Here is a 21,479-nt window from a genome sequence, read left to right on the forward strand (position 1 = left end):
CCGAAAAGCATTCAAAGTGACCAAGGGTCAAATTTCATGTCTAAAGTCTTTGCTCAAGTCATGTCAGAGCTCAATATTAAACATCATGCTTCCAGTGCCTACCATCCCGAGAGTCAGGGTGCATTAGAAAGGTTTCACCAAACACTTAAAAGTATGCTTTGTAAATTCTGTACTGAGTCAAACAGAGAATGGGATGAAGGTCTACCTTTGCTGCTATTCGCCATTCGAGAAACTCCTCAAGAATCCCTTGGCTTTAGTCCAGCCGATTTAGTTTTTGGCCACACTGCACGTGGACCATTGCGCTTACTTCGTGAAAAGTGGCTTTCTGATAACTCAAACCCTGAACAAAACGTGTTAGACTATGTTAGCTCTTTCCGAGAAAGACTGCATCATGCATGCGATTTGGCCCGTAATTCAATGAAGGTTGCCCAAAGCAACATGAAAATCCGTTATGACAAAAAGGCATCTCCCTCCTACATTACTGCTCAACTATTTACAATATGTACAAAGATTATTCGAACAGGAATCACTGCTGAACCGAACACACAAACTGGCGTTTCTGAATGCTGGTCTGGCTGGCGAGGAGGATGAGTGCTGGTGGCAGGCTTCTTAAATAGGCCAGGAAGTCCACACCTTGGCCAATGAGGGGTCACCAATCAGGAGTGGTTGAATCAGCAGCACCTGCACCTAATTCATTCAATTAGCCACCAAACTCACGCACACACACAGTGGAAAAAGCAGTAAAAGAACAATTGACCCACAGGGTCATAACACCCCACCACCTAAAAATCGGACATTTACCCCCCAGTGTAAATGTGCGATTCAGAGTTGCTCTAATGTAACTAGTGTTTTTAACATTTCCAAAAAGTAACAAAATGGATGATGAACATTATAGTCATCTTACTGCAGGAATACGGCACCTGCGCCAAGGGCGCTGGCGTAGAGCTTTACTTTGAAGGGGCGAGCAAGTTTTATACAAACAAAAACAATGACACAAATTATGGGCGGCGCTTAGCTGATCTATGTCTACGGTGGTGTCAGATTTTCATTAACAGAATGGGACTCAATAGGAACTAATTCTTTTCGGTTTGCCCTAGCACACAGATTTTTCTTTATCTTGGGAGAAGGAAAAACTTTCCCACCGGCCAAATCATTTCCCGGGATCAAATCAACTCCATTAATTGGGAGCTGTGGTCTAATGGCAATTTCTACTCTGCCTTTCACAAAACAAGATTTCAAATTCACAAAATGTAAAGGTGCACGCACCTCACTCAATTTTACACCCAAAACTGAAACATTTGAGCCAGAATAGGACTCAGTTGAAAATGGGAGAACATCCCCGCGAATAAGTGATTGTTTTGCCCCAGTATCCCGCAAAATAGTGATAGCGACTGGCTTTGTGTTTTCTAATTTTACTGAACCTTTGGAGACAAAGGGCCGAAAACCTGAATCAACCTGCCGTTTTGGTGTGGCCAACTTCATGCGAGGCGGAACGGATTGTGTAGTCTGAACTGATGCAATTGAGGATGGTTTGGTGCTTTTCGCTTCTTTCCTTTTCAAGATGGGACAGGAGCCAATCAGGTGTCCCTGCTCATGGCAGTAAAAGCATTCGCGAGTTTCTTTAGCTGAAGAAACAGTGACAGGGGTACGGCGATAGGTTGTAGGGGATCGAGGTTTGTCAACGGGAGCCGAATCACGACGAGTTATTGGCGAGGACAAATGTTTGTGTGTCAATGCGAATTCATCCGCCAATACTGCGGCTTCAGTCAGGCAGGTGGTTTTCTGCTCATTTAAATAAACGACGATTCTCTCGGGAAGACAATTCTTAAATTCCTCCATCAATATTAATTCACGCAAATTATCAAAATTGTGTATCTTACTGGCTTGGCACCATCTGTCAAATAAAGCAGTTTTCTCCCTCGCAAACTCTACATAAGTTTGGGTGGCAGTTTTTCCACATTTTCTAAATTTTTGCCTATATGCCTCTGGCACTAACTCATACGCGCGAAGGACGGTGGCTTTCACAACATCGTAATTTAGGCCGTCTTCTAAAGACAGCGAGGTGCACACTTCCTGGGCTTTACCAACTAATCTACATTGAAGCAATAAGGGCCACACATTTTTGGGCCAATTCAATGTAGCTGCAATACGTTCGAACACATTAAAGTAAGAGTCCACTTCAGACTCTCTGAAAGGTGGAACTAATGCGATGTGCCGGCTAACATCAAACCCTTCATGAGGCATACCTGTGAGCGGTGACTGTGGGGTTGAGGGGCTGGCTGTAGGAGCCGCACCGCGCTCTAGCTCCAGAGCTTTCACCCGAAGATGCATGGCTTCCACCTCCAACTCCTTGTGTCTCACCTCAACCTCTTTTATGCGAAGCGTTATCCTCAGCTCCTCGGCCGACATAGCAGCCTGACTTGGGGAGGTACGGAGTGGGGGAACACCAGGCACAGCACCTGGCCCCTCTGTCGGGGCTGGCTCACCAAACAAACCCCTGTCTTTTAACACATTGAACAGGAGCTCACGTAGTTCAGGTTTCCTGATGTTAGGAGGCACAATCACCTCAAAAGCGTGTGCAATTAAAACAAGATCGTCCTTTCTACATTTCTCAAGTACCTGTACGGTCGGATTGATAACAAAATCCTCTACATTAAATTCCATAGTCGCCACCACCAAAAAGAAAAAACTGCCAACCAAAAGCAGCCAACGAGGCAGAAAACAACCAAAGACACTCACCAGGAAAGGCGACGAACGACGATAAAAAAGCAACGGACGAGCCCCCAAATCACCAAGATTGGGGCGAGCTCCTCCCGACCAACCGCCACCCAGAAAGGCCAGCAAACACAGAACAGCCCAGAGGAAACAAAGCAGGAACCACAGAAGACCAAACACACGCGAACTGGCGTTTCTGAATGGTGGTCTGGCTGGCGAGGAGGACGAGTGCTGGTGGCAGGCTTCTTAAATAGGCCAGGAAGTCCACACCTTGGCCAATGAGGGGTCACCAATCAGGAGTGGTTGAATCAGCAGCACCTGCACCTAATTCATTCAATTAGCCACCAAACTCACGCACACACACAGTGGAAAAAGCAGTAAAAGAACAATTGACCCACAGGGTCATAACAAGACCTGAGACTGGGACGGAGATTTATCTTCCAACAGGACAATGATCCAAAACATAAAGCCGAATCTACAATGGAATGGTTCAAAAATAAACGTATCCAGGTGTTAGAATGGCCAAGTCAAAGTCCAGACCTGAATCCAATCGAGAATCTGTGGAAAGAGCTGAAGACTGCTGTTCACAAACACTCTCCATCCAACCTCACTGAGCTCAAGCTGTTTTCCAAGGAAGAATGGGCAAGAATGTCAGTCTCTCGATGTGCAAAACTGATAGAAACATACCCCAAGCGACTTGCAGCTGTAATTGGAGCAAAAGGTGGCGCTACAAAGTATTAACGCAAGGGGGCCGAATAATATTGCATGCCCCACTTTTCAGTTTTTTATTTGTTAAAAAAGTTTAAATTATCCAATAAATTTTGTTCCACTTCACGATTGTGTCCCACTTGTTGTTGATTCCTTACAAAAAAATTAAAATTTTATATCTTTATGTTTGAAGCCTGAAATGTGGCGAAAGGTTGCAAGGTTCAAGGGGGCCGAATACTTTTGCAAGGCACTGTACGTAGTTTCTAAGGGGTGTAATCACTTTTGTTACCAGGGGTTTAGATATTAATGGCTATATTTTGAGTTATTTTGAGGGGAAAATAAATTAACTCTATTATATAAGCTGCACACAGACTACTTTTCAATGTGTCAAAAGTGTCATTTTGCCAGTGTTGTCACATGAAAAGATATACTTAAACATCTGCAGAAATGCGAGGGGTGTACTCACTTTTGTGATATACTGTAAATTGTGGTGATGCACTGCATAGAGCCTAATGTCCCAAACTTTACAGATCTGACTTTAGTTCCAACAGGCACAAATATATTTTTAAAGAGCTAGTCCATTAATGAAGGCCCGCAACCACAATGCATTGAAATTCATTGACTTCTTACTATGTGTTTGCATCATATCCCGCCTAGAGGAGACATGCTGTTTAAGATAACTTACTGGGAATGCTCCTGTTTGATCGCTGGGATGCCCTCAGCGCCCCTACACTCAGCCTGGGTACCGCCGTCCTCACTGGACCCGGACGCTTCCCGGCATTCCACTGGGCCTGCCGCAGCAGGATCTCACCTTCCTCTTTGGTGGCAGGGTAGCTGTGAATTTGAGATGCCCAGTGGGGTCGAGACTCGGGGGTCTCATGAGCAGAAGGAGGAGAAAGCGATTGCTGGGGTCTACTGTTTGAAGTCAGGAACATCTATAGTAAATGGGGGAAAAAATCTCATGTGTTTCTAATTTTAAAGTCTGTTTCTTTAAAAAAGTGGAAATGTTAATAGGCAAGCAAGTTCATGGATATTTTACCTCAACCTAAATATTTTATGCTGCAGTGTCCTTTCACCTTCTCCCAAAACATAAGCATAATTTGCATCACCACCTGTCACCTCCCTCTGTGAGCCCGTCATTAACATGCATCCCTGTTTAATATGCTGCTCCATAATGCATGAAGTCTGCCGTTGGAGGATCTATATGATTTGGGGGTCACCGTCACAGTGGGATCATTGTTGGGGTGAGAAATAAAGCATGGTTTACCAGCGATTTAACTTTGCGTAGTTTGTAGCTGGTCTCAGACAGTGTTTTCTGTCCCCCGTCGTCTGCCTTCTTCTTACTGAGAGTGGTTGATTGGCTCTTTATGTGCCTGGAGATGGACAATAGTTTTGAATGATACACGCTTGGAGGAGGAGGGAGGTCAATGGATTAATACACTTGAAATATGCTCTTTTAAGATCTTGAAAACATGTTTTTGGGCCCTGGATTTTATGGGGTCCATTAATTTTGATTTACTGGATTGTAAGGCTATCACAAACGATTATTTTGATGGCTGCAGCCCTAGTGATTAGTCGACTATCGATGATTTTAGTTGGCGGTTAATCTACAGTGGGGCAAATAAGTATTTAGTCAACCACTAATTGTGCAAGTTCTCCCACTTGAAAATATTAGAGAGGCCTGTAATTGTCAACATGGATAAACCTCAACCACGAGAGACAGAATCTGGGAGGAAAAAAAACAGAAAATAACATTGTTTGATTTTTAAAGACTTTATTTGCAAATCATGGTGGAAAATAAGTATTTGGTCAATACAAAAAGTTCATCTCAATACTTTGTTATGTCCCCTTTGTTGGCAATAACGGAGGCCGAACGTATTCTGTAACTCCTCACAAGCTTTTCACACACTGTTGCTGGTATTTTGACACATTCCTCCATGCAGATCTCCTCTAGAGCAGTGATGTTTTGGGGCTGTCGTTGGGCAACACGGACTTTCAACTCCCTCCACAGATTTTCTATGGGGTTGAGATCTGGAGACTGGCTAGGACACTCCAGGACCTTGAAATGCTTCTTACGAAGCCACTCCTTTGTTGCCCTGGCTGTGTGTTTGGGATCATTGTCATGCTGAAAGACCCAGCCACGTCTCATCTTTAATGCCCTTGCTGATGGAAGGAGATTTTCACTCAAAATCTCTGGATAGATGGCCTCATTCATTCTTTTCTTTACACAGATCAGTTGTCCTGGTGCCTTTGCAGAAAAACCACCCCAAAGCATGATGTTTGCACCCCAATGCTTCACAGTGGGTATGGTGCAATTCAGTATTCTTTTTCCTCCAAACACGAGAACCTGTGTTTCTACCAAAAAGTTCTATTTTGGTTTAATCTGACCATAACACATTCTCCCAGTCCTCTTCTGGATCATCCAAATGCTCTCTAGTGAACCGCAGACGGGCCTGGACGTGTACTTTCTTCAGCAGGGGGACACGTTTGGCAGTGCAGGATTTGAGTCCCTGGTGGTGCATTGTGTTACTGATAATAGCCTTTGTTACTGTGGTCCCAGCTCTCTGTAGGTCATTCACTAGGTCCCCCCGTGTGGTTCTGGGATTTTTGCTCACCGTTCTTGTTATCATTTTGACGCCACGGGGTGAGGAGGGAGTTGAAAGTCCGTATTGCCCAACGACAGCTCCAAAACATCACTACTCTAGAGGAGATCTGCGTGGAAGAATGGGCCAAAATACCGGCAACAATGTGTGAAAAGCTTGTGAAGAGTTACAGAAAACATTTGACCTCCGTTATTGCCAACAAAGGGTACATAACAAAGTATTGAGATGACCTTTTGGTATTGACCAAATACTTATTTTCCACCATGATTTGCAAATAAATTCCTTAAAAATCAAACAATTTTTCCACATTCTGTTTCTCATGGTTGAGGTTTACCCATGTTGACAATTACAGGCCTCTCTCATATTTTCAAGTGGGAGAACTTGCACAATTAGTGGTTGACTAAATACTTATTTGCCCCACTGTATCAACTACTTAGTTTGAATAATCGAGTAATCGGATTAGGAACATTTAGTGCGTTGCAGAATGAATTTTAGGAGATGAAAAACAAAGGCTTGCTAAGATCGCCCTTTGAAAAGAGCATTAAATGTGAATACAAAATAAAATCCCCGAGTATTTATTCAAACTATGCAGAATTACACTTGCATTAAAAAAATAATAAATTAAAATACCCGAGTTCAGCCTATAACTGTATAAAAAAAAAATTAATGAATGAGGATCTAAGTCAGTGGTTCTTAACCTGGGTTCGATCGAACCCCAGGGGGTCGGTGAGTCAGTCCAAGAGGTTTGGTGAAGGTTAAGACAGGCAGGGCCCATTTTTTTGGACGCTGACTAAATTTAGACAAAGTGGTGTTTAAGACCAGGTTTTGGACTAGTTAGTCCCCAATTTACAGGCTTTATTTCAACTGATGCTCCTCAATCTGATGGGTGGAGAAACTGGTTTGCTCAGTGGAAGGTTGACTCTCAATTGGTATGAGAAAGAACATTAGACCTACGGGTAACGTGAACTGGGTTTACCTAAAAAAATAACAATTATGTCACATTTTAAGCCACGAAAACAGGCATGGATGTGACACAAAAATAGAAACTGTGAAATGAATTGAGTTTAATTTCATTTTCCAATGTGAATAGTAAAAGGCAAAATTATTTGTTGTAAATTTACACTTTTTATTGGATTTGTAAGAAGATTCATGTTTATCTTTTTTTAACAATGACTTTGTGGAGAAATTTCATGATCATTTTGTGCAGGGTTTTTCATTAATTTATATCATTTGAGATGTAAACAAGAAACAGAAACTGCATGGTCAAGGTTAATGCAACCAAGCAGGTTTAAATTTGAACAAAATAAGATATATTCTTCCAAATTTAAATGGAAAATTCCAAATTTGCAGATTGGGCCAGTCTTGGTTTAGTTGTCTGATGATGTTGCAGGCATAAAGATAAAAACTTATATTTGGCATGTTTAAAAATATGCTGTCAAAATAAGAAGAAATTTGAATGGCAATTCACTTGGGTTTTAACTTGCTATGTTAGATATATCGATTTTGATTTTGGATGAAAATAAAAAGATTTTTCTAATTCCAAAGGGTTCGGTAAATGCACGTGTGAAACTAGTGGGGGTCGGAACAATTGAATAACTTGCATAGCAAAAGTCAGCTAGCCTAAATGCTATAGAATTCTTTTTTTTTTTTTTTTTTTTAAACAATGCTCTTAAGAAATCATTCAAACAAATATTCCCACCAAAAAAATGCTAAATATACCTCTAAACTGCAATGCCTAGGGAATCATGAAGTGGTATCATGATAAAGTATCTGAACCATTTGGAATTTCTCACATGTCTGCATAAAATCACCATCAAATGTGATCTGATCTTTGTCAAAATCACACGGATGTAAAAAGTGTCTGCTTTAACCACCCAAACATTTATAGGTTTTCGTATTTTGATGAGGATAGATGTAAACAATGACAGAAGGAGGAAAAATAAGTAAGTGAACCTTCTGCCTAAGGAGACTTAAAGAACAATTGAAACCAATTTTTACCAAACAATTTAAGTCAGTTGTGTGCCCAATCACTGATGAGTGGTTTAAAGCTGCCCTGCCCACTGTAAAACACACACCTGGTAAGAATTGTCTTGATGAAAAGCATTGTCTAATGTGCCTCATGGCTCGGTCAAAAGAGCTGTCTGAAGACCTGCGATCAAGGATTGTTGATTTGTATAAAGCTGGGAAAGGATACAAAACCATCTCAAAAAGTCTGGATGTTCATCAATCAACAGTTAGAGAAGTTGTCTTCAAATGGAGAGAGTTTGGCATTGTTGATTCTCTCCACAGGGGTGGCCGTCCATCAAAGATGATGCAGAGAGTTCAACGCTGAATACTCAGAGGGGTAAAAAAAGAACCCTAGAGTGTCTGCTAAAGACTTACAGAAATCACTGGCACAGTCCAATATCTCTGTGCACATATCAACTATATGTAAAACTATGGCCAAAAATGGTGTTCAGGGGGGGGACTCCACGGAGGAAGTCAGAGCTGTCTAAAAAAACATCGTTGCTTGTTTAATGTTCGTAAAAAGGCACTTGGACACTCGACAGAAGTTTTGGCAAAATATTTTGTGGACTGATGAAACCAAAGTTGAATTGTTTGGGAGGAACACACAACGTCATGTGTGGAGGAAAAATGGAACAGCACACCAACATCAACACCTCATCCGCACAGTGGAATATGGTGGAGGGAGCACTGTGATTTGGGGCTGTTTCCTGCCTCAGGGCCTGGACAACTTGCAGTCAATAATGGAAGAATGAATTCAAAAGTTTATCAGGATGTTTTGCAGGAAAAGAATTGAGGCCGTTTGTTAGACAGTTGAAGCTAAAAAGAGGATGGATGCTGCACCAACACAATAATCCAAAACACAGAAGTCAAAATCCAGACTTGTACCCCATTGAGATGCTGTGGCATGACCTAAAGACAACGATTCATGCCAGACATCCAAGGAATCTGACTGAACTACAGCAGGTTTGTAGAGAAGAATGGGCCAAGGTTAGTCCTGATCGATGTGCCAGACTGATCTGCAGCTACAGGAAGCATCTGGTTGTAGTTATTGATGCCAACGGGAGGGGCACAAAATATTAAATGAGATGGTTCCCTTACTTATATTTTCCCCTTCTGTCATTGTTTTCATACTATCCTCATTAAAATATGAAAACCTACAAATGTTTGGGTGGTTTTAGGTAAAGCAGACACTGTTTTTTATCTGTGTGATTTTGACAAAGATCAGATCACATTTGATGTTGATTTTATGCAGAAATTTGAGAAATTCAAAAAGGTTCAGATACTTTTTCATACCACTGTATTAGCTAAAAAAAAATGTTTACAACCTTATGTTGGTCTTAACAGGGAGCAGCTAGATCCAGCTATGTTAAATTAGTTATGTCATATTCACTGTTTCCACTAGAAGGCAGTGTATCCACCCAAATCAATAAAACTAAATGCAAACACTTTAAAAACAAACCATCACAACACCACTCTGATTAAACACTCGAAGCAGCAAAATTTAATTCGAAGCTTTTTTCTCATCGAATTACTGGTTCAATTAATTGTTGCAGTACTACTAATCACTAATTATCACTAATTAATCACGAATCACTACTAATTTTCTATTATTTCACTCATGAATCATTGAATTGAATGATATACGCTTGGAGGTGAAAGGAGGGCAATGGAATGATACACTTAAAATATGCTCTCTTTCTTACGATCTTGAAACCATGTTTTTCTGGAAGCAACAGATAATGTAGAGTTAAAAAATTATGGGGTCCGATTAACTGGACTCTACGGCTACCACAGGTGATTAATTTGACAGTCGACTAATCATTATTTTTGCAATTATTTGACTCGTGTGTGAATCAATTATTTACTGTTCTTCTATTAATCTTGGCTTTAGATTTTAACTCGAAATGTGCGCTTGGAAAAGTTGAATGAATGAATGCTTATGACAGAAGTGTCATCCGGCACACTATGTCACTTTTCAATGGATGTAAAAGATGCTGGCGGGACATCAAAGGATGGAGTAAGTGTTACCGAACTAATGCACAGTGACCCCTCGTTATATCACGCTTCAAACTTCGCGCCCTCAGTCCATCACAAATTTTTTTCCAATTTAAAAAAAAAAAAAAACATGGTATTTTATTTAAAAGTGTTAAGCTATATGGATGTATACATGTACGAATCATTAGTTTCTTTATATATATATATATATATATATATATATATATATATATATATATATATATATATATATATACACAGTGCCTTGCAAAAGTATTCGGCCCCCTTGAATCTTGCAACCTTTCGCCCAATTTCAGGCTTCAAACATAAAGATATGAAATTTAATTTTTTTGTCAAGAATCAACAACAAGTGGGACACAATCGTGAAGTGGAACAACATTTATTGGATAATTTAAACTTTTTTAACAAATAAAAAACTGAAAAGTTGGGCGTGCAATATTATTCGGCCCCCTTGCGTTAATACTTTGTAACGCCACCTTTTGCTCCAATTACAGCTGCAAGTCGCTTGGGGTATGTTTCTATCAGTTTTGCACATCGAGAGACTGACATTCTTGCCCATTCTTCCTTGCAAAACAGCTCGAGCTCAGTGAGGTTGGATGGAGAGTGTTTGTGAACAGCAGTCTTCAGCTCTTTCCACAGATTCTCGATTGGATTCAGGTCTGGACTTTGACTTGGCCATTCTAACACCTGGATACGTTTATTTTTGAACCATTCCATTGTAGATTCGGCTTTATGTTTTGGATCATTGTCCTGTTGGAAGATAAATCTCCATCCCAGTCTCAGGTCTTGTGCGGATACCAACAGGTTTTCTTCCAGAATGTTCCTGTATTTGGCTGCATCCATCTTCCCGTCAATTTGAACCATCTTCCCTGTCCCTGCTGAAGAAAAGCAGGCCCAAACCATGATGCTGCCACCACCATGTTTGACAGTGGGGATGGTGTGTTCAGGGTGATGAGCTGTGTTGCTTTTACGCCAAACATATCGTTTTGCATTGTGGCCAAAAAGTTCAATTTTGGTTTCATCTGACCAGAGCACCTTCTTCCACATGTTTGGTGTGTCTCCCAGGTGGCTTGTGGCAAACTTTAAACGAGACATTTTATGGATATCTTTGAGAAATGGCTTTCTTCTTGCCACTCTTCCATAAAGGCCAGATTTGTGCAGTGTACGACTGATTGTTATATGGACAGACTCTCCCACCTCAGCTGTAGATCTCTGCAGTTCATCCAGAGTGATCATGGGCCTCTTGGCTGCATCTCTGATCAGTTTTCTCCTTGTTTGAAAAGAAAGTTTGGAAGGACGGCCAGGTCTTGGTAGATTTGCAGTGGTCTGATGCTCCTTCCATTTCAATATGATGGCTTGCACAGTGCTCCTAGAGATGTTTAAAGCTTGGGAAATCTTTTTGTATCCAAATCCGGCTTTAAACTTCTCCACAACAGTATCTCGGACCTGCCTGGTGTGTTCCTTGGTTTTCATAATGCTCTCTGCACTTTAAACACAACCCTTAAACAGAACCCTGAACATATCACAGAGCAGGTGCATTTATACGGAGACTTGATTACACACAGGTGGATTCTATTTATCATCATCGGTCATTTAGGACAACATTGGATCATTCAGAGATCCTCACTGGACTTCTGGAGTGAGTTTGCTGCACTGAAAGTAAAGGGGCCGAATAATATTGCACGCCCCACTTTTCAGTTTTTTATTTGTTAAAAAAGTTTAAATTATCCAATAAATGTTGTTCCACTTCACGATTGTGTCCCACTTGTTGTTGATTCTTGACAAAAAAATTAAATTTCATATCTTTATGTTTGAAGCCTGAAATGTGGCGAAAGGTTGCAAGATTCAAGGGGGCCGAATACTTTTGCAAGGCACTGTATATATATAAATAAATATATATATATATATATATATATATATATATATATATATATATATATATATATATATATATATATATATATATATATATATATATATATATATATATATATACACATACATATTTTAGGGCTGTCAAAATTATCGCGTTAACGGGCGTTAATTGATTTTTAAAAATTAATCACGTTAAAATATTTGACGCAATTAACGCACATGCCCCGCTCAAACAGATTAAAATGACAGCAGTGTAATGTCTGTTTGTTTCTTGTTTTTGGTGTTTGCCACCCTCTGCTGGCGCTTGGGTCCAAATTATTTTATGGGTTTAAGCGCAATGAGTGAGCATGGTGTAATTATTGACATCAACAATTGCGAGCTACTGGTTTATTTTTTGATTGAAAATTTTACAAATTTTAATAAAACGAAAACATTAAGAGGGGTTTTAATATGAAATTTCCATAACTTGTTCTAACATTTATCTTTTAAGAACTACAAGTCTTTCTATCCATGGATCGCTTGGGAGAATGTTAATAATGTTAATGCCATATTGTTGATTTATTGTTATAATAAACAAATACCGTACTTATGTACCATATGTTGAATGTATATATCCGTCTTGTGTCCTATCTTTCCATTCCAACAATAATTTACAGAAAAAAAAAATCTATAAAATATGGCATATTTTATAGATGGTTTGAATTGCGATTAATTACGATTAATTAACTTTTAAGCTGTAATTAACTCGATTAAACATTTTAGTCATTTGGCAGCCCTAATATATATATATATATATATATATATATATATAGTACATATCTTATTCATATTATAATTATTGCATTTGGAGTGCTTCAAAACATTAAAATATACATATGTTATTTATTTATTTTTTTTATTTGAAAAAAAAAAAAAAAAACATCTTATATGTATCTCTTTCCAATGCTGTTAAAGCTGAACACACCCGAAAAAGTTTTTATTTTTTATTTTAAATAGATTAAATAAGCTCCGCCTCTACTTCGCGGATTTTCCATTTTTGCAGGGGGCAGTCCCCATTACCCGCAAAGAAACGAGAGATCACTGTATGTCACAATCTAACTGTCCCATTAATGATCAAAAGTAGATTTTGACCAATATCTAATTTTGATTAAAAACAAATATAATCTTTTTGCTTTCATTGAGGACTACAGAAATCAGAAAATATTAACTTTTTAGTTTTAGTTTTTTTTAAAGTATATCTAATTTTTGTTTCGCTTTTTAATATATTTGAATTTTATTTTTACAGCTGAAATATTGTGATATCTATTCTGAAACATCCTTCTAAAACGGGATCTGATTGTTTGTGAAATATGTATGAAGGCAGCCCTACACTTGATCTGAGTTGTCCAGATAGTTGAAGCGAACGATGTCGTTGGGATGTTTGTCGGAGTCTCTCCAAGGTGGATGGGCAGGTGGATGCTTCTCCCTTTTCAGTCTGCTCCTGGACATCCTTCCAAGACCTTCACTTAGGGACACTCCAAGTGATATGTCTTCATGTCGACTGCTTACTGTTGCTACATCTGGAAGAGTTGTCTGCTGCTATGACAGATAGGCAAAGTTGTAAACTTTAAGAAAACATTAAAAAAAAAACATTTTGAGCGACTTTTCTTCTAGACCTTTTCAATTTGTGCAGTGAGCAGCATCTTTTGCACAGTGATGATGTAATGTCTCTTCCACACTCCTTGTTCAAACACTGAAGGGGTGAAGCTCATGAACCAGCCAAGACGCAGACACTTGGGCATCCACAGCTGGTCCAGTTCCACCATGCTTTTCCAGTGCCAGCTCACCTAACCACACAAGATCAAGTCATTTTATTGCACCATCAAGCTATGTCTAATGATGTTCTAGTGCACTGGTTCCTACCTACCCGGGCACAACGACAAAGGCTTCGTGGGTCCAGGAAGGAGAAGATGTAGAGGCATATGGCTCTCGGTAGCAGGCATGTGAAGTCAGCAGCCTGCAGGGGGAGCTGTCTACTCACACAGAGGTCGACATAGCGGAGCTGCTCCTTGGAGCATCTCTTGACGAAGTCGTGCAGCACCAACTTCCTCTGCCTGTCAGACCACCTGTCAAACTGACGAGCACATGAAAGGCCAGTAAATGAAAGACGAGCAGGACCCCAACGGAGTATGAGCACAATGCACACACTTGAAGCTTTGAAACGTACCCACTTTGCCAGAAGGCTGCGTCTCTCTTCAAAAACCTGAAAGAAAAACAAAGACAATGGGAAAAACAGCAAGTGTTTTTGTTTGAATTACTATTTGTTAGTGCTACTTGCAAGTGCAAGACCGATAATCATGTAGAAATGTGAGGAAATGAATGGATATCAACTCTCTGTTGATAGTGCATGTCCAAATTATATACAGTCCCTGACAAAAGCTTTCATATGAGCCATTTCTGAAACCAATTGAATAATTAAAAGTCAGGTTATTAGCAATTGTTTCTACAAAATGGATATGCGACAAGACTTTTGTCAGGGACTGTATTATTCATTAAAATTCTGCAATTAAAATATAAGGCATATTGGGGTTGGTTGTCTCGAAGGTTGGTTGTCACACTTGCTGTAACTCGACCACCTGAGGGCGGTATTCTGCAATATCAGAATTGAAATTATCGTTGTTGCGCCAACAATAAATCTACAGTGGTATGAAAAAGTATTCGATCGGGTCCGATCACGTCATTTTCAAAGTATCGGAATCGGCAAAAAAATATCGGACATGCCTTTTTTAAATATATATTTTTTTATTTAAATCGTTTTCTAATTGTATTTAACGTTACAGACAAAATGTCTTACACTCATTCAGAGTAGATTTGGCTTAAAGTAGGGCTATCAAATTTATTGCGTTAACGGCGGTAATTAATTTCTTTTAATTAATCACGTTAGGTAATTAACGCATGCGCTGCACGACCCACTCACGCATTGTCGCGTTCAATCTATAAAGACGCCGTTTTACCTATAGATAGTGCTAAAAGGCAGCGTATAATGAGTAGAGAGAATTTTGACAGCCTTTGGAGCCATTTATATGTGGTTAAAGCCTTACAATACCTCTCTCAGCAATTAAAAATAACATGGGAGGCAATGTGGGGGAAAAAGGTAGTAGTTGATCATTTTCTTAACACCCTATGTTCTTTCCCAACGCAGAGAAGATATATCAATTGGTGCCCCTACGCACAGTCATGGTTGCACTTCCCATCATGCATTTGGACAGAAGTTAAATGGCTGCAGTATCATTTACTGAAAGCTCAACAAATACACTAGATGGCAATATTTAGTCACAATATACAAAGTCACATTTATCCTTTAAGAATTATAAGTCTTTCTATCCGTGGATCCCTCTCAGAGAAAGAATGTTAATAATGTAAATGCCATCTTGAGGATTTATTGTCATAATAAACAAATACAGTACTTATGTACTGTATGTTGAATGTATATATTCGTCTGAGTTTTATTCATTTTTTTCTTAATGCATTGCCAAAATGTATATGATCGGGAAAAATTATTGGGAATGATTGGAATTGAATCGGGAGGGGAAAAAAAGGAATCGGATCGGGAAATATCGGGATCGGCAGATACTCAAACTAAAACGATCGGGATCGGATCGGGAGCAAAAAAACATGATCGGAACAACCCTAATTTGAACCTTTTGGAATTTCTCACATTTCTGCATAAAATCCCCATCAAATCTGATCTGATCTTTCTCAAAATCACACAGATGTAAAAACAGTGTCTGCTTTAACTAAAACCACCCAACATTTATAGGTTTTCATATTTTAATGAGGATAGCATGCAAACAATGACAGAAGGGGGAAAAATAAGTAAGTGAACCATCACATTTAATATTTTGTGGCCCCGCTTTGGCAGCAATAACTTCAACCAGACGCTTCCTGTAGCTGCAGATCAGTCTGGCACATCGAGCAGGACTAATCTTGGCCCATTCTTCTCTACAAACCTGCTGCAGTTCAGTCAGATTCCTGGGATGTCTGGCATGAGTTGCTATCTTTAGGTCATGCCACAGCATCTTAATGGGGTTGAAGTCTGGACTTTGACTTGGCCACTCCAGAACGTGTATTTTATTCTTCTGAAACCATTCTGAAGTTGATTTACAGTACTTCTGTGTTTTGGATCATTTTCTTGTTGCGGCATCCATCCTCTTTTTTCTGATTTCCCAGATTTCCTGCAAAACATCTTGATAAACCTTTGAATTCATTCTTCCATTAATGATTGCAAGTTGTCCAGGCCCTGAGGTAGCAAAACAGCCTCGTTCCGTTCGTCTGCGTGGCTTTTGCGTGTTTGGTGGGGCTCACGTGCGGCTGGATGTAATTGGGCGCGCTCAGGTGGTGGGCCCCAGTGCCGGGATTTGCGATGGGCTGGCGTAGGATCTGTTGCCGACGGGTTTACACTCACAAGGGGTTCACACGATTACTGGTTTCTAGATCACAGAGCTGATTTGTGTACACTCCACCCCTCTCAGTCACTTATCTTATAGTTCCCCCACTCTCCTCCCCTTCTTTCCCTAGTCAACAGGCCCCCCACATGGTGTCAACCGGAAATCGCTCTAGCTGACGATAGCACCAACATATTCATAGTTAGTGTAGGCGTTCAATGTATTTTTGTTGTTGTTTGTGTTTCTTTTCTTGTGTTTTTCTTTTCTTCTGTTCCCCCATAACCCCTTCCTGTTTGCTGCTTTGTCATAATAAACGAGGTATGTTGAATGGTCACAATGGGAGTATGTCATACTCTCAAAGTGAAACATTAAAACTGTTTTGACCAACCGAACACTTATACTTCCATTCTCCGTGTCAAACAGCTGAACGGGACAGGTTTAAAAATAATAATAATAATAATAATAAATAGGAAAGATGTTTCTCCTGTTTGTCCCAAATGTAAGAAAGAAATTGGTGTTCTTACACACTGCTATTGGTCCTGTATTAAAATAAGAAATATTGGAGTTGTGTCTGTTTGAAACACACAGAAAATTCTATTAATGCAGCTTGATTTCCCTTCCCTTCTCTTGGGTCGTACAAATGACCGTATTAATGATAAATATCAAGAAAGACTATAATATTTTGACTTTTTGTGCCCGGAAAAATATCCTCATGCACTGGATTATAGATACGGCCCCCTCACTGTCGGGATGGCACAGGATAATAATGGAATATATTCCATTGGACTTTCTAACTTGTCTTTTTCATTCCAAAACGGATGTTTTTGAACAATCATGGAAACCATTCCTGGACTACACTCACGACAATGTTTCTACCATTCTGACAAGGGAATTTGTGTGATATAGTACTTTCCCCCTTGTATAGCTTTCATTGTATTGCACTCCTTTTCATGATGTACCTGTTGCTATTCCCAGCTTGTTTTTTGTTGTTGTTTGTAATTGTTGGTTTGCCTTCATTTGTTCTGTCTGTTGTTGTCTTTCGTATGGTTGCAAATGTAGAAAATCAATAGAAATAATTAGAGATGTCCCGATCAATCACGTCATTTTCAAAGTATCGGAATCGGCAAAAAAATATCGGACATGCCTTTTGTTGAAATTTGACCCCCCCGGCCCAGACGCACCCGAGAACAGCACCAGCCACAACAATTGCTGCTAGGCCGACGCTGCCCCGCTCGCGCCCGCCGGGAAGGCCAAATCTCGCGCGTCCTCTTATTTTAACCCTTTGTACTGACTCCATGTTTCAAAAGCTTGAAGAACACTCACCGAAAACAGGTTGACAATTTATTCGTCGACAATGGTAAAAACAAGGCAAAAACAGACGACGGAGGGACAATTCTGGATCCAAAACAAGGCTACATGTTTCCGAGCAGAAGAAATCTGTGTCCAGTCTTTTTGAAGTCTTTGCTGACGCGGGTCTTGTCGAAGGCGTTTCTGGGCGTTGCTTTTGGGCCATCCCCGCTGTGGCCGGTTTTGGGCGGCTTAGGTTCGTGCGCGGATTGGGACGCCCGCTATCAACTTTGCTTTCCGGGCTGGTTGTACTTGTTTTAGGACAAAGCGCTTTGTCCTTGGAGTTTGCTGGGAGAGCAGATTACCCGAGTTTGTGCGTCACTCTTGTGATAAGACGGCATTGTGTATCTCTTCTATTTCTTCTCATTAAACTATGGTGTGCTATTTATTTTATATTATTAGTGTAGTCCTACCGTAAATATGAAAATGATACTATTTCCTGATTAATTATATTACGTGTGTTAGCCTAATGCAAACAGTTAGACGGTGCCTACGAAAACCTGTACCATATGTATGTGTTAGACTATATATGTGTTAGACTAATGCAAACAATTATATGGTGTGTGCGATGACGATATCGTTTCTCCTTCACTTTTTTTAATATACAGTGGTACCTCTACATACGAAGTTAATCCGTTCCAGGACCTTGTTTGTAAATCGAAATGGTCGTATGTCGAGCAGGATTTTCCCATAGGAATACATTATAATTCCATTAATTCGTTCCACAGCCCAAAAACCTGCACTAAATCCTTAAAAAATACTGCTGGTGCTATTACAAATGGCAATTACACGTAGCAAAACAAATAAATTATAAATCAAAATTGGAATAATATAATAAAAAGAATAATAATAATTCCTGTAATAGTGTAACGAATCGGGTTCTAATAAGGCGGACGTTTTTTTGTGTACCTGAACGCACCGCGGGACTGACGTGCCTGGACCGGAGAGTTTGAGTTTCACTTTCACTTTGAATGTTCTCTTGAGAACACCGTCAGTTGCGGCAGACAGCAGGCGTTTTGTGTTGAATAAGTTGTGAAAGAAATGATGAAAACGTGGCGAAGCTGGCGATTTCTTTGGAGATGTTACCACAATAAGAATTGTCAGCTTAACTTATAAAGACTGGCGAACGATGGTCGGAGGAGGACCGTGGAGATGTATTGTTGAGCCATTTCACGGATGCCCACCCCACGCTCATATTTTTCTGTCATTTGCATCTTCATTTAGAAGGTAAGCATCAACTTTTTCCTTGTTTCACCACATGTACCAACCTTTTCTGAAACCTGTGTTGATTTGTCACACAAGAAAATCCGCCGTGCATTCGTCTGCGGTGCTGCCATTGTCGTCGTATTTCGAGCATGTCGTCGGATGTAGAAACAAATGGCGAGTCAAATTTTACGTCGGATGTCGAAAAGTTCGTGTGTCGAAGCGATCGTATGTAGAGGTACCACTGTATATATATTTTTTAATTAAATCGTTTTCAAATTGTATTTAACATTACAAACATAATATGTTACACTCATCCAGAGTCTTTAGTTTAGGCTTAAGGTAGGGTTATCAAATTTATCCCAATAGCGGCTGTAATTAATTTTTAAAAAAATGTATCACGTTGAAATATTTAACGCAATTAATGCATGCGCTGCACGACCCACTCTCGCATTGTTGCGCTCAATCTGTGATGGCGCCGTTTTACCCATATAGAGAGATAAAAGGCAGCGTATAACGAGTAGGGTGAATTTCGGCAGCCTTTGGAGCCTTTTTTTAATTGCTAATGCATTACAATCCCTCTCTCAACAATTAGAAATATCGTGGGAGGCAATGTGGGGAAGCAAGGTAATAGTTGATCTTTTTCTTAACACCCTATGTTTTTCCCAATGTAGAGAAGATATATCAATTAGTGCCATGACGCACAGTCATGGTTGCACTTCCCATCATGCATTTGGGCAGAACAGTTAAATGGCTACAGTATCATTTACTGAAAGCTCAACAAATACACTTGATGGCAATATTTAGTCACAATATACAAAGTCACATTTATCCTTTAAGAATTACAAGTCTTTCTATCCGTGGAGCCCTCTCACAGAAAGAATGTTAATAATGTAAATGCCATCTTGAGGATTTATTGTCATAATAAACAAATACAGTACTTATGTACTGTATGATGATAGTATATATTCGTCCGAGTTTTATTCATTTTTTTCTTAATGCATTGCCAAAATGTATATGACCGGGAAAAATTATCGGGAATGATTGGAATTGAATCGGGAGCAAAAAAAAGCAATCGGATCGGGAAATATCGGGATCGGCAGATACTCAAACTAAAACGATCGGGATCGGAACGGGAGCAAAAAACATGATCGGAACAACCCTAAAAATAATAATAATGATAATAATTAAAAAAAAAAAAAACTCTCACATCACCCAAAAGCCTCCATCTATACAAAATACTCATTGAAACTCTCTCTGAAAATGTCTCCCACTCACCAAAATCCTCACACTTACATTAAAATTAGAAACCTCTCAACCCTTTCACAGCACAAAATCCTCTCACAAATATCAAAACAGTTTGCTGTTTAACAAAAAATCTTGTAATATATAAAAATAAAAATCCCCCACACACTGACTGATCTGTTGAATGCATTTCCACAAATGAGCTCTCTTCTGACCTTGCAGTTTGACGGAGAGTGGTTGAGAGGCGTCCAGGCGCTCATCCTAGTCTGCAATTTGGCAGGACTTGCAGGAGACCTTGGCGCTTGTGGCATCTTCTTGTTCATCTGAAGACCAAGTGATAACATGTTTACAAGAGCACATGCATTTGTGTGGTCCTTATTCCCACACATGTGACGCAGCACTACTTCTCCCATTGTGAGATTTCTGTGAATCAGAGACAAACAATGCAGTCCTAGCTGCCATGTGTCAAAACATGCATTCTGTCAGGCCTTGTTTTTAGTCATTGTCACCTGTCGGACACATTCCCGTTGTTTTTAAAAGGAACATTCCAAGCCCTGCTTGATGTTGCAAACCTTCTGCTCCCATACACACCCATGTGTTAAGTGTATTTTCTTGCTACAGACTCTCTCTCACATACACTTGACCACATACACGGCACTTTGTGATTTAACTCACCAACACTTGAGTCAAAGGGGGTAAAAAATCCACATCTAAACACACTGTTACTTGTCTCGACTTCTCCCGACGGCCAGAACGTCCATTACCCTCTTCCCTCGTGCGTAGTTTACATGTTCCTATAGTAACGGTGACTGTGCTTTCTGTACACAGACATGCTGCCGGAGCTTGTCACACACCGAGGGGGTGCCGCAAAGCAAATCACAGTGGGGTATGTGCACTGTGCACGGTGCAGGCGTCCTTTACTCTAATGATGACAAATGTTGTGCATGAGGCCTGACGCTGCAGCTGCAAAGGCACCACAGTAAACACTGATGGTGCAAAACATTTGTATAGGGCTGCCGCCATTTTAATAGTCGATTAATTTATTAACTAGTTAGTTTGAATAATCGAGTAATCGGATTATGAACATTTAATGCGTTGCAGAATACATTTTAGGAGATGTAAAACAAAGGCTTGCTAAGATTGCGCTTTTAAAAGAGCATTAAATGCGAACATGAAATAAGATTCCTGTGTGTTTCTTCAAACTATGCAGCATTTCTTTTAATAATAGATTATAATACTTGAGCTTAGCCTCAAACTGTATAAGAAAAATAAAAACAAATGAGGATCTAAATTGGCTAACTTGCATAGCAAAAGTCAGATAGCTTAAATGCTATAA

The 21,479-nt window shown here is 39.9% G+C and overlaps 1 protein-coding gene across 1 annotated transcript; it reads right to left on the reverse strand.

Annotated features, from left to right (window-relative positions):
• Positions 1–526: 526 nt before the first annotated feature.
• fbxo16 (F-box protein 16) lies at positions 527–20,904 on the reverse strand. Its single transcript, XM_057822371.1, has 11 exons — positions 20,819–20,904; positions 20,359–20,466; positions 14,131–14,166; positions 13,831–14,037; positions 13,580–13,750; positions 13,294–13,502; positions 4,691–4,796; positions 4,109–4,358; positions 2,898–2,985; positions 2,247–2,542; positions 527–633 (listed from the first exon to the last, which is right to left on the reverse strand). Exons 2-11 carry the CDS (start codon positions 20,464–20,466, stop codon positions 527–529), a joined length of 1,578 nt encoding a protein of 525 aa, XP_057678354.1. The 5' UTR covers positions 20,819–20,904.
• Positions 20,905–21,479: the final 575 nt, after the last annotated feature.

The sequence above is a fragment of the Corythoichthys intestinalis genome, chromosome 19 (genome assembly GCF_030265065.1).
Source record: "Corythoichthys intestinalis isolate RoL2023-P3 chromosome 19, ASM3026506v1, whole genome shotgun sequence".
Lineage (NCBI taxonomy): Eukaryota > Metazoa > Chordata > Actinopteri > Syngnathiformes > Syngnathidae > Corythoichthys > Corythoichthys intestinalis.